Below are 12,818 nucleotides of genomic sequence, written 5' to 3'. Positions count from 1 at the left end.
CATGCACAGCTAGAAGGGTTGGCATTGCCCCAAGTAAGGCTGGGGGCTGTCCACAGTTAATGATTAGCGTGCCCTCCCTGAGCTGTCTGCCTGGTAAGCTGTGCCCTCCTCGAAGGTGACAGGACTTCTCGAGCTGTCTGCTCAGGAGGAGGTGGAACAGGAGATCCCCAGAGACTTCCTGAAGGCCTTGCCAGGTGAGCACTGTTTCAGGGACTGGACTGTAGGGATCATGCCGCTCAATAGCACTAGCCAGTCTTTAGACGCCAGAGCTGTCCAGGAGAGTGAACGTCTTCAGGAAAGGCAGTCTCGAAGGGAGTGTCTGCCTGGTCTCAGTGGGGAGGCAGCACGGGGAAGCAGGCGTCTGCAGCACAGCAAACAGGGGGGAACGGCTGCCTGAGAAGGCCGTCCAAGGAGGGTGGGGCTGGGGAGGTGAGCCTGCCATGGAGAGAGAAGGAGCCAGCCATGGAGAGAGAGAAACTGTCAGAGACAGAAGCAGTAGCCACTCCCGCCAGAAGTTGGTAAGGAAATCTTCATTTCTGTTCTTTTAAAATATAAAAGCGGAGGCTCGAGTATAGAGATCTTGAACATTCTGGCTGCTGCTGGCCAGACAGTGGGGACTGGGAAAGAGCAACCGGGGGACTCCTGGCTGGACTCCTTAAATCAAGGCCGTTAGACTGAAGCTCTGCAGCCCCAGCATGGGACATGCGTTGGAATTCAGAAGCCTTCACGGCCTGGGACCACTTTCCCGAGCCGGTGCTGTAGTGAGAGCTAAAACGATGCTGCGCGCTGGGTGCCGTGTGCAGCTCAACGGAAGGAAACAGATACTGTCTGCAGTATCATTTGCTGTAGTAACAAACATCCAATGTCTCAGGAGCCTAGAGCCACATGTGTTTTCCCCGTGGGTCTGTGGACGGGCCGTGGCTGTGCTGAGCTCAACTCTATGTGTGACTATTCTGGACCAGGCGGAAGGGAGAGCACCCATCTGGGATGTTATATTCATGACGGGGAGCAGAAATGCAGGGGTTCCCGATCCACAACACCATCACACCCACTCACATCTCAAGGGCAAACCAAAGTCGGTGAGAGGGGGACACACACTCTTCCCAGATGCACTGGGCAAGTCACATGAAAATACATGGGGACATATGATTCCAAAACAGGGAGGGAGCACACTGCCGGGAGCAGTTCAGCCTGCCGCACCGCTGGTTTTAGCACTGCGGGATCTATGACATGGAACTGAGTGCTCTCAGAGCTGTCAGAAGTGCATGGGTGAGACCCCGGCTGCGTGCTGTGCTCCTGGAGAATGGCACAGCAGACTAAATGAGTGCCGATGCCGGTTCACTCAGACCCACCCAAGCGCATTGCTGGCAGAACCTGCACGGCCGGGATGCGTCTCTGCAGGCGGTGGGTGGCCAGTGGAGCAGTCTGTAACAGGAAAGACTCACCTCTGTCATCTTTCCTGCCCAGGTCTGGCCATGCGTCAGCTGCAGAAACTCCAGGGGCTTTTCATCCTACGGTGGACTCAAATGTCCTGTCGCACTGTCCACATTCCTACCAAGCAACTGACATCTCTGCAGTGGGGCCACCAGGAAGTCCCTGCCCAGTTTAACTTTGCCAGTGATGTGATGGATTACTGGGCTGGCATGGAGAAGGTAACGGGTCCGGGAGAGGCAGACTTGGACAATTGGGCTGAGTTTGCTCATTCATCCACACATTCAACATATGTTTTGAGCACATTGCGCGTCAGGTACTGTGATGAGCTGTGATGTTCCTCTCTCATGAGGGCAGCACGGGCAGGGGCAGGAGAGCAGGGACAGGAGAGGGGCCTGCAGGGGAACAATCTGGTACGTGGCTGGCAGCCAGCGCCTGGCCGGCCTGCTCATTCAGCACATGCTCTGTTGTGACTTCACAGCGGGAGAGCAGGGTGGGTGGGCTGGGCCGCAGAGGAGGCAGAAGGGATGTGATGAGAATGGGCACTGACCAAAGACTAAGCAGTCTTCTCAGAAAGGGGTGTGTCCCTGCCATTAGGAGCAAGCAGGGTGGTCACCAGGCAGACTGTCAAAAGGACTCCAACCTAAGGCATCAGAGAAAAGTGGTGAGGAGACTTCTGTTTCCTGCCCCACCCTAGGCTTCTAGAGCTCCGCCCGCATTGCTGAGCTGGCCATTGCCTTCCACCTGAGGCCCTGTGCCTTCTGGAGGACGAAAGGGCTCCTCCTGGTGGGGACCCGGCAAGAAGCAGCTCTGCCAGCAGGGCTGGGGAACCTTTTTTCTGCCAAGGGCTATTTGGACATTTATAGCATCATTCGTGGGCCATACAAAATTATCAACTTAAAAATTACCTGCTATACTTGGTCAGGCTCATTTGATGAGGTGTGTGATGTTAGCTAGTGTTGATTTCATGGCCTTATGCAGCCCATGGGCCAGATGTTTCCCACCCTGGGCCTTAAATGAATGACACCCAAAGGGAGTGAGGTCCTGACCCAACTAGAGTTCAGAGACTGCAAATGCCAGCGTCTGGGCTGAATGTGGCCCATGGTGCGAGGCATGTATCACATAAAATTTAGTCAATACTTTATTTTTATTTTTTATTTTTTTTTTTTTTTATTATGAATTTTTATTTATTTTTTTGTTACAGATATTTTACCTTTTGACCCCATTGGCACCCCCCACCCCCCCCTCCACCCCATCCCCGGCTTAGTTGTCCATGTCCATTGGTCATGCATACATGCATATAAGTTCTGTGGTTTATCTCTTCCCGCCCCCCCACCCCCCATCCCCTCTTCTGAGGGATGTCATTCTGTGCCCTACTTCCATGTGTCTGGGTCTACTGTATTCCTCAGACTGTCATGTTCATTATATTCCGTATATAAGTGAGATCATGTGGTATTTGTCTTTTTCTGCTTGGCTTCTTTCACTTAGGATAATACTTTCCAGGTCCCTCCATGTCGTCTCAAAGGATAAGAGATCTTTCTTTCTTACCGCTGCATAGTACTCCATTGTGTATATGTACCACAGCTATTTTATCCATTCGTCTACTGGTGGACACTTGGGCTGTTTCCAGATCTTAGCGATTGTAAATAGTGCTGCTATGAACATAGGGGTACATATATTCTTCCTGATTGGTGTTTCAGGCTTCTTAGGGTATATTCCCAGCAGTGGGATCACTGGGTCAAATGGAAGTTCAATTTTTAATATTTGAGGTAGCACCACATTGTTTTCCATAGCGGCTGCACCAGTCTGCATTCCCACCAGCAGTGTATTAGAGTCCCCTTTTCTCCACACCCTCGCCAACACTTGTTGTTTGATGATTTGTTGATGGCAGCCATTCTGACAGGTGTGAGGTGATACCTCATTGTTGTTTTAATTTGCATCTCTCTGATGATTAGTGATGTTGAGCATTTCTTCATATGTCTCTTGGCCATTTGTATGTCCTGTTTGGAGAGGTGTCTATTCAGCTCCTCTGCCCATTTTTTAATTGGATTCTTTGTCTTCCTTTTGTGGAGTTGTATGAGCACTCTATATATATTGGAAATTAACCCCGTATCTGATATATCATTGGCAATGATGTTCTCCCATACAAATGGAAAGAGTTGCCTTTCCATTTTGATGATTGTTTCTTTTGCTGTGCAGAAGCTTTTTAGTTTGATGTAGTCCCATGTGTTCATTTTCTCCTTTATTTCTGTTGCCTTAGGTGATGTATCAGTGAAAATTCTGCTCCGTATGATGTCCGAAATTTTGTTGCCTACATTTTCTTCTAGAATTTTTATGGATTCACGGGTCACATTTAAGTATTTTATCCATTTTGAGTTTATTTTTGTGTATGGTGTAAGTTGATGGTCTAGTTTCATTTTTTTGCATATAGCTGTCCAATTTTCCCAACAGCATTTATTAAAGAGGCTGTCTTTACTCCACTGTATGCTCTTGCCACCTTGGTCAAATATTAATTGAGCGTATTGCCTTGGGTCCATTTCTGGGTTTTCAGTTCTGTTCCACTGGTCTATATGCCTGTTCTTGTGCCAGTACCAGGCAGTTTTGGTTACAGTCGCTTTGTAGTATAACCTGATATCTGGTATTGTGATCCCACCTACTTTGTTCTTCTTTTTCAAGATTGCTGTGGCTATTCGGGGTCTTTTTTGGTTCCATATGAACTTTTGAAGTATTTGTTCTAGTTCTATGAAATATGTCGTTGGTATTTTGATGGGGATTGCATTGAATCTATAGATTGCTTTGGGTAGTATGGACATTTTAATGATGTTAATTCTTCCAATCCATGAACAGGGTATGTGCTTCCACTTTTTTATATCTTCCTCTATTTCTTTTTTCAATGACCTGTAGTTTTCTGCAAATAGGTCCTTTACTTCTTTGGTTAAGTTTATTCCTAGGTATCGTAATTTTTTTGGCGCGATGGTAAATGGGATTGTTTTTTCAGTTTCTCTTTGTGTGAGTTCATCATTGATGTACAAGAATGCCATCGATTTCTTGACATTAATTTTGTATCCTGCTACTTTGCCAAATTCATTTATTAAGTCTAATAGATTTTTGATGGAGTCTTTAGGGTTTTCTATGTACAATATCATGTCATCTGCAAATAATGACAGTTTCACTTTTCCAATTTGGATCCCTTTTATTTTTTCTTCATGTCTGATTGCTGTGGCTAAGACTTCCAGTACAATGTTAAATAAGAGTGGCGAAAGTGGACATCCCTGTCTTGTTCCTGTTCTTAATGGAAATGTTTTTAGTTTCTGTCCATTGAGTATGATGTTGGCTGTAGGTCTTTCATATATGGCCTTTATTATGTCGAGATATGATCCCTCTATTCCTACATTGCTGAGCGTTTTTATCAGAAATGGATGCTGGATTTTGTCAAATGCTTTTTCAGCATCTATTGATATGATCATGTGGTTTTTATTCTTCATTTTGTTTATGTGGTGTATCACGTTTATTGATTTGCGAATATTGTACCAGCCTTGCATCCCTGGAATGAATCCCACTTGGTCATGGTGAATAATTTTTTTGATGTATTTCTGGATCCGATTTGCTAATATTTTGTTCAGGATTTTGGCGTCTATGTTCATCAGGGATATTGGCCTGTAGTTTTCTTTTTTCGTAGTGTCTTTTTCTTGTTTTGGAATTAGAATTATGCTGGCCTCATAGAACGTGTTTGGAAGTCTTCCTTCTTCTTGAATTTTTTGAAATAGTTTGAGGAGAATGGGTGTTAGTTCTTTTTTGAATGTTCGGTAAAACTCCCCCGTGAAGCCATCTGGGCCTGGTCTTTTGTTTGCTGAGAGAGTCTTGATTAACTCTTCAATTTCCTTAGTTGTTATTGGTCCATTCAAGTTTTCTATCTCTTCCGGGAATAGTTTTGGGAGACTGTGTGTTTCTAGAAATTTGTCCATTTCGCTTAGATTGTCGAATTTGTTGCCATATAGTTGTTCATAGTAGTTGTTAATGATCTTTTGTATTTCCGTGGTGTTGGTTGTTACTTCTCCTCTTTCATTTCTGATTTTGTGTATTTGGGTTCTCTCTCTTTGTTTCTTGGTGAGTCTAGCTAAGGGTCCATCAATCTTGTTTATCTTTTCGAAAAACCAGCTCTTTGTTTCATTGATCCTTTGAATTGCTTTTTTGGTCTCTATGTCATTTATTTCTGCTCTGATCTTTACTATTTCCTTCCTTCTACTTGCTCTGGGGTTTTCTTTTTGTTTGCTTTCTAATTCTTTAAGTTGTAAGGTTAGAGAGTCAATTAGAAATTTTTCTTGTTTTTTGAGGTAGGCCTGTAGTGCTATGAACTTCCCTCTCAGAACTGCTTTCGCTGCATCCCATAGATTTTGTGTTGTTGTGTGTTCATTTTCATTGGTTTCCAGGAAGTTTTTAATTTCTTCCTTGATCTCCTCGGTGACCCATTCATTGTTTAATAACATGCTATTTAGCCTCCATGTGTTGAAATGTCTTTGCATGTTCTTGTTGCAATTGATTTCTAGTTTCATACCATTGTGATCTGAGAAGATGCTTGATATGATTTCAATCTTCTTGAACTTGTAGAGATTTAGTTTGTGTCCTATCATGTGGTCTATCTTTGAGAATGTCCCATGTGCACTTGAGAAGAATGTGTATTCTGTAGTTTTGGGGTGTAATTCTCTGTAGATCTCTATTAAATCCATTTGGTCTAGTGCTTCATTTAGAGTCTCTGTTTCCTTGCTTGTTTTTTGCCTAGAGGATCTATCCAGTGCTATCAACGGGGTGTTGAAGTCCCCTGCTATGATTTTATTGTTGTCAATTTCTCCTTGGAAGTCCTCCAGAAGATTTTTAATATATTTTGGTGCTCCTATATTGGGTGCATATATGTTTATCAAGGTTATATCTTCCTGTTGGATAGATCCTTTCAATATTATGTAGTGGCCGTCTTTGTCTCTAGTTATGGTCTTCATTTTGAAATCTATTTTATCAGATATGAGAATTGCTACCCCAGCTTTTTTTTTTTGCTTTCCATTTGCTTGAAAAATTTTTTTCCATCCCTTCACTTTCAACCTATGTGAGTCTTTTGTTGAGAGGTGGGTCTCTTGTAAACAACATATAGATGAGTCATGCTTTCTTATCCAATCAGCTACTCTGTGTCTCTTTATGGGAGCATTCAATCCATTTACGTTTAAGGTGATTATTGATATGTACTTATTTATTGCCATTTTTGTTTAGTGTGGTTCTATTTTTCTTCCCATTTCTACTGCTGATTACAGCAGTCCTTTTAACATTTCTTGCAGTGCTGGTTTGGTGCTAATGTATTCCCTTAGCCTTGTTTTGTCTGGGAAGCTCTTTATTTGATCTTCTATTTTGAATGATAGCCTTGCTGGGTAGAGTAGTCTTGGATTCAGATTCTTGTTTTTCATGACCTTGATTACTTCATGCCAAGGAATGTTTCCCTTAAGAACAGGAATAAGGCAAGGATGCCCACTTTCACCACTCCTATTTAACATAGTACTGGAAGTCTTAGCCACAGCAATCAGACAGGAAGAAAAAATTAAAGGGATCCAAATTGGAAAGGAGGAAGTGAAATTGTCATTATTTGCAGATGACATGATACTGTACATAGAAAACCCCAAAGACTCCATCAAAAGTTTACTAGACTTAATAAATGAATTTGGCAAAGTGGCAGGATACAAAATTAATGTCAAGAAATCAATGGCATTCTTATACACCAATGATGAACTCACAGAAAGAGAAACTAAGAAAACAATCCCATTTATCATTGCGGCAAAAAAATTAAGATACCTAGGAATAAACTTAGCCAAAGAAATAAAGGACCTATTCGCAGAAAACTACAGGTCATTGAAAAAAGAAATAGAGGAAGATATAAAAAAGTGGAAGCACATACCCTGTTCATGGATTGGGAGAATTAACATCATTAGAATGTCCATATTACCCAAAGCAATATATAGATTCAACGCAATCCCCATCAAAATACCAACGGCATATTTCACAGAATTAGCACAATTACTTCAAAAGTTCATATGGAACCAAAAAAGGCCTCGAATAGCCACAGCAATCTTGAAAAGGAAGAATAACGTTGGAGGGATCACATTACCAGATTTCAGGTTATACTACAAAGCCACTATAATCAAAACAGCCTGGTACTGGCACAAGACCAGGTATATAGACCAGTGGAACAGAACAGAGAACCCAGAAATGGACCCAAGGCAATATGCTCAATTAATATTTGACAAAGGTGGCAAAAGCATACAGTGGAGTAAGGACAGCCTCTTTAATAAATGGTGCTGGGAAAATTGGACAGCTACTTGCAGAAAAATGAAACTAGACCATCAACTTACACCCTACATGAGAATAAACTCAAAATGCATAAAAGACTTAAATGTAACTCATGAATCCATAAAAATCCTAGAAGAGACTGTGGGCAACAAAATTTCAGACGTCATACGCAGCAGAATTTTTACTGACACATCACCTAAGGCAATAGAAACAAAGGAGAAAATAAACACATGGGACTACATAAACTCAAAAGATTCTGCACAGCGAAAGATACAATCATCAAAACGGAAAGGCTACCCACTGTATGGGAGAGCATAATTGCCAATGATATAACAGATAAGGGGTTAATTTCCAATACATATAGAGCGCTCATACAACTCCACAAAAGGAAGACAAAGAATCCAATTAAAAAATGGGCAGAGGAACTAAATAGACACCTCTCCAAACAGGACATACAAATGGCTAAGAAACATATGAGGAAATGCTCATCATCACTAATCATCAGAGAGATGCAAATTAAAACAACAATGAGGTATCACCTCACACCTGTCAGAATGGCCGCCATCAACAAATCATCAAACAACAAGTGTTGGTGAGGGTGTGGAGAAAAGGGGACTCTAGTGCACTGCTGGTGGGAATGCAGACTGGTGCAGCCACTATGGAAAACAATATGGTGTCACCTCAAAAAATTAAAAATTGATCTTCCATTTGACCCAGTGATCCCTCTTCTAGGAATATACCCTACGAAGCATAAAACACCAATCAGAAAGAATATATGTACCCCCATGTTTGTAGCAGCACTATTTACAATCGCTAAGATCTGGAAACAGCCCAAGTGTCCATCAGTAGACGAATGGATCAAAAAGCTGTGGTACATATACACAATGGAGTACTACGCAGCGGTAAGAAAGAAAGATCTCTTATCCTTTGAGACTACATGGAGGGACCTTGAAAGTATCATCCTAAGTGAAACAAGCCAAACAGAGAAAGACAAGTTTCATATGATCTCACTTATTTGTGGAATATAATGAACATAACAGTCTGAGGAATGGGGTAGTCCCAGAGACACGGAAGCGGGGTACAGACTGACAATCCCCTAAAGAGGGGGGTGGTGGGGGAGGGATGAACCACAGAACTTATATGCATGTATGCATGAACAGTGGACATGGACAACAATCTGGGGACAGGGCAGGGAGGGAGGAGGAGGGGGGAATCAGTGGGGGAAAAAGGAGAAACATCTGTAACAAAAATTAATTAATAAAAAAAAAATTCCAAGAAAAAAACAATAAAAAGAGTTAACATTCCTAATACAAAAGAAGAGGCTAGAAATCAAGAATAAAAAGGCATACCCCAACATAAAAGGGGATGAAATAGACAGCTCATGAAGAGTGAACTAAAATGCTCCTTAAATATAATAAAAAATGCTCGTCATTCATCAAAAAAGTAATGCAAATTAAAGCTTCATTGAAATCATACTTTTTACCTACCAGTTTAGTTAAATGCAAAAGCTTGACAACATATTCTGTTGGCAGGCTATGAAGAAATAGACCCTCTCACACACTACTGATCAAAATGCAAAAGAGACAACTCCTATTGAGAAACGTAGAAAAATCTCACACTATTACCAATACATTTTCTCTTTGACTTTTCATTACTGCTCTCAAACTATAGTATGGGAGCCCCCAAGGACACCTGAGACTACAGGAGAGTCTTTAAAATCAAAACTATTTCCAAACAACATTAAGACAGTTGAACCCTAGTGCACTAGGTAGTAATGTAAAATGGTGGTAATGTAAAATGATACAGCCTCTGAGGGAAACCAGATGGCATTTTCTCTAAAAATTAAAAATAAAATTACCATATAACCCAGCAATTCTACTCTTGGGTGTCTTCGCAGAAAAATCAGAAGCAGGGTCTTGGAGGTGTATTTGCACACCCTCGCTCATAACAGAATTACTTACAGTAAATGAATGCATCAACAGAATGGGGCGTATTTACACAGTGGAGTAGTATTCAGCCTTAAAAAGAATATAATTCTGCTGTATGCTACAGTATGGATGAGCCTTGAAGATATCATGTTCAGTGAAATAAGCCACAAATACTGTGTGATTCCATTTAGATGAGGTCCTTAGACAGAAAGCAAAGGGCTGTTGCCAGGGGCTGGGAGGTGGGGCAGCACAGCCAGGGAGGGCGGAAGATGAAACATTTCTAGAAATGATGGTGGTGATGGTTGCACAACAATGAGAATGAGCTTAATGCTATTGCACTGTATACGTAAACGGAATAAAATGGTAATTTATGTTATATACATTTTACCACAATAAAAAGGAAAACAAAGATAGAGATAGATGGATAGATGAGAGGTAGGTAATAGATAGATGATAGATAGATAGATGATAGATAGAGAGACAGACAGACAGGCAGACAGACAGGTGGGTGGTAGATGGGTTGATCCATGACAACATCTGTGTTTTCGTCCCCACTCTCTCACAAGCACCCAGTGGCATCTTCCAGAGGCTGTCTGACAGGTTACATGGCCACAATGTGAGCGCAGAGACAAGAATAAAAACCTGTCTTCTATTAAAAAAGGACATCAGTAGAGACTTGCAGACTCTGGGACAATGGCACCCTTCTTGGTTTCTGTTGTTTCAGAAAGTACACTTAACTTTTTATTGAATGACATCTTATTTGTGTATAATGAATCTATGCTATTTCTTTTTTTTTTTATCCTCACCCGAGGATATTTTTTTCATTTTTTGTACAGATAGAGTGGGAGGGAGAGAGGAAGGGAGAGAGAGAGAGAAACATCGACGTGAAGGGACACATCGAGTGGCTGCCACCCGCACGACCAACCAGGGCCGGGGACAAACTGCAACCGAGGTACGTGCCCTTAGCGGGAACCGAACCCGGGTCTCTCCGGACCGCAGGCCGACGCTCTAACCGCTGAGCCAAACTGGCCAGGGCCTATGCTATTTCTTGAAGCACATATTTATAAAACATCTCAGTTTTCATTTCTAACCTAGTCAATATTGTTTGTTTTTCAAAATATGTTATTCTATTTAGTCCTAATTTTTTTTTTTTTTTTGCATTATAACTCTTGAAGAGTGGTTCTATTGATCATAATTATGAGCACAATTTTAGTTATAAGGAAATAGAGATGCTAGTTGAATAGTGGCCAGTTTTCCCTAAATATTGTGGTTTAGTCATAAATAGTAATGAAAAAATGTACTATTTGCAGAGAGAAATCAGTCAGATATTTCCAAATTGATGAAATAGGAATTAGTGCTATGGTGCTATTAGTCTTATTTTTCGTATGTATTCGCCTGCATGACTTTAGTTGGCTTCGAAACCCAAAGCTGCATGACCATCCAGCAGGAGAGGGGGAGAGTCCCCGGCAACATTAACAAGGGCTGTCCACCAGAGAACACACTTCGAGCAAGTTTTATGTCTTTATAATTATAAACACAAACACAGAATGCCTAATCCCAATTATGTCATAATTTTTAGATTAAGAATGTTTAAATAGGAAGATATTAAGAAAATAATCAAAATTCAATATATATTATAAGAACATGTACAATTCAAGTAATTGGCATTAATCTGAAGAAGGGCCAATGGTTTCTGTCATTATTTGCAGTAATTAAGATTGGCAGTTTGCTTTTTATGAATGAGAACCGGGAAAAAGATACCCAGCTGTGTATCAAAAATATCCTTTGAGAAGCAAAAAACGTTCCCCAGAGAAGACCCGAAAGATCGATGGCCACTTTAGCTTGATGCTTTACGACTGTGTTGATCTCGGTTTTCCCACATTCAGAGCTGACACTATTATTTTATGATTTCTAATTTAAAACTGATACATAGAAGCCATGCACATAAAAACGTTTAAGGTTCCTTAAACACTTGCTAGGAGTGAGTAGGGGCCTGGGCTGAGGGCTCAGTGAGCGCAGCTGTGGGTGAACTGTCCCGCGCTCGGGGCACCGGCCCCGCCGCTCAGCCGGGCCCTGTGTCTCCGCAGGCGGGCAGCAGAGCACCCCACCACCCCCCCTCGCCCCACGGGCACCAGCCCCGCCGCTCAGCCGCGCCCTGTGCCCTGTGTCTCCGCAGGCGGGCAGCAGAGCCCCCCCCCCCCGCCCCACGGGCACCAGCCCCGCCGCTCAGCCGCGCCCTGTGCCCTGTGTCTCCGCAGGCGGGCAGCAGAGCCCCCGGCCCGGCGCTCTGGTGGGTGAGCGGCGACGGGGCCGACGTGAGGTGGAACTTCGGTCGGCTGAGTGAGCTCAGCCAGCAGGCGGCCAACGTCCTCTCGGGAGCCTGCGGCCTGCAGCGTGGGGACCGCGTGGCCGTGGTGCTGCCCCGGGTGCCTGAGTGGTGGCTGGTGACTCTGGGCTGCATGCGAGCAGGTTGGTAATTGTCCGTCTGGCACTGTCTCTCTTGTGAAGGAAACGAGGGCAGAGAAAAGCCACCATTCCTCCCAAAAGACGCCCCTGCCCACAGATGCTGCCCTTCCCGGCAGACACCGCCTGCCTGTCCCGCAAGCTGCCGAGCGAGCCCCGTGCCACGGGAGGCTGGCACAGGGCCGCAACGCGGTCTGTGCTCGCAGGACCTCAGGTCTTTGCAGGACAGCCACTGCACTGTCAGGGGCCTCGGCCTCTGGCCACGTTCTGATATGTGGCACGTGAATTTACAGGAGCCCGTGGCCTGTTTTGTGCGCAGCCCCACGGAGCGCAGCCCCTGCTCCCGCCTCGGCTCCGCCGCCTTTGCACAGCGCAAGCGCAGACCCGGGCGCTGGGGCGGAGCGCTGTTCCACCGAGCCCGAAATACTCGCCTCTGGCCCTCCTGCGGGAGCTGGCCGCCGCCTGAACTGATGGGTCTGCAGAGGGCGCAGACGTCCCGGCAGAAGGGCCGATCAGTTGGACTTGGCAGGAAAGGGGCAGAGAGGAGGGCTCCAGCAGACAGACAGCACAGGGCGGGGAGCGGGCACACTGCGAGGAGCCCGAAAGGATGTCTGTGAGCCTGGGGTCCAGGAAGCACGGAGAGAAGAGTGCAAATGGACCAGAGTAGAC

The 12,818-nt window shown here is 44.1% G+C and overlaps 1 protein-coding gene across 1 annotated transcript in view; it reads left to right on the top strand.

Moving 5' to 3' along the window:
* Positions 1 to 1,107: 1,107 nt before the first annotated feature.
* Positions 1,108 to 12,818, top strand: part of LOC118642390 (acyl-coenzyme A synthetase ACSM2B, mitochondrial-like) — a 28,132-nt gene continuing 16,421 nt past the window's right edge. Inside the window, exons 1-3 of the mRNA XM_036280127.1 lie at positions 1,108 to 1,116; positions 1,485 to 1,652; positions 11,945 to 12,155. Coding sequence (XP_036136020.1) covers positions 1,108 to 1,116; positions 1,485 to 1,652; positions 11,945 to 12,155 — 388 coding nt within the window. The remainder of the gene's footprint in view (positions 1,117 to 1,484; positions 1,653 to 11,944; positions 12,156 to 12,818) is intronic.

Source organism: Molossus molossus, unplaced genomic scaffold (assembly GCF_014108415.1).
Source record: "Molossus molossus isolate mMolMol1 unplaced genomic scaffold, mMolMol1.p scaffold_m16_p_3, whole genome shotgun sequence".
NCBI lineage: Eukaryota > Metazoa > Chordata > Mammalia > Chiroptera > Molossidae > Molossus > Molossus molossus.
The sequence above is the reverse complement of the archived record's forward strand: the minus strand, read 5'-3'. Positions and strand labels throughout refer to the sequence as shown.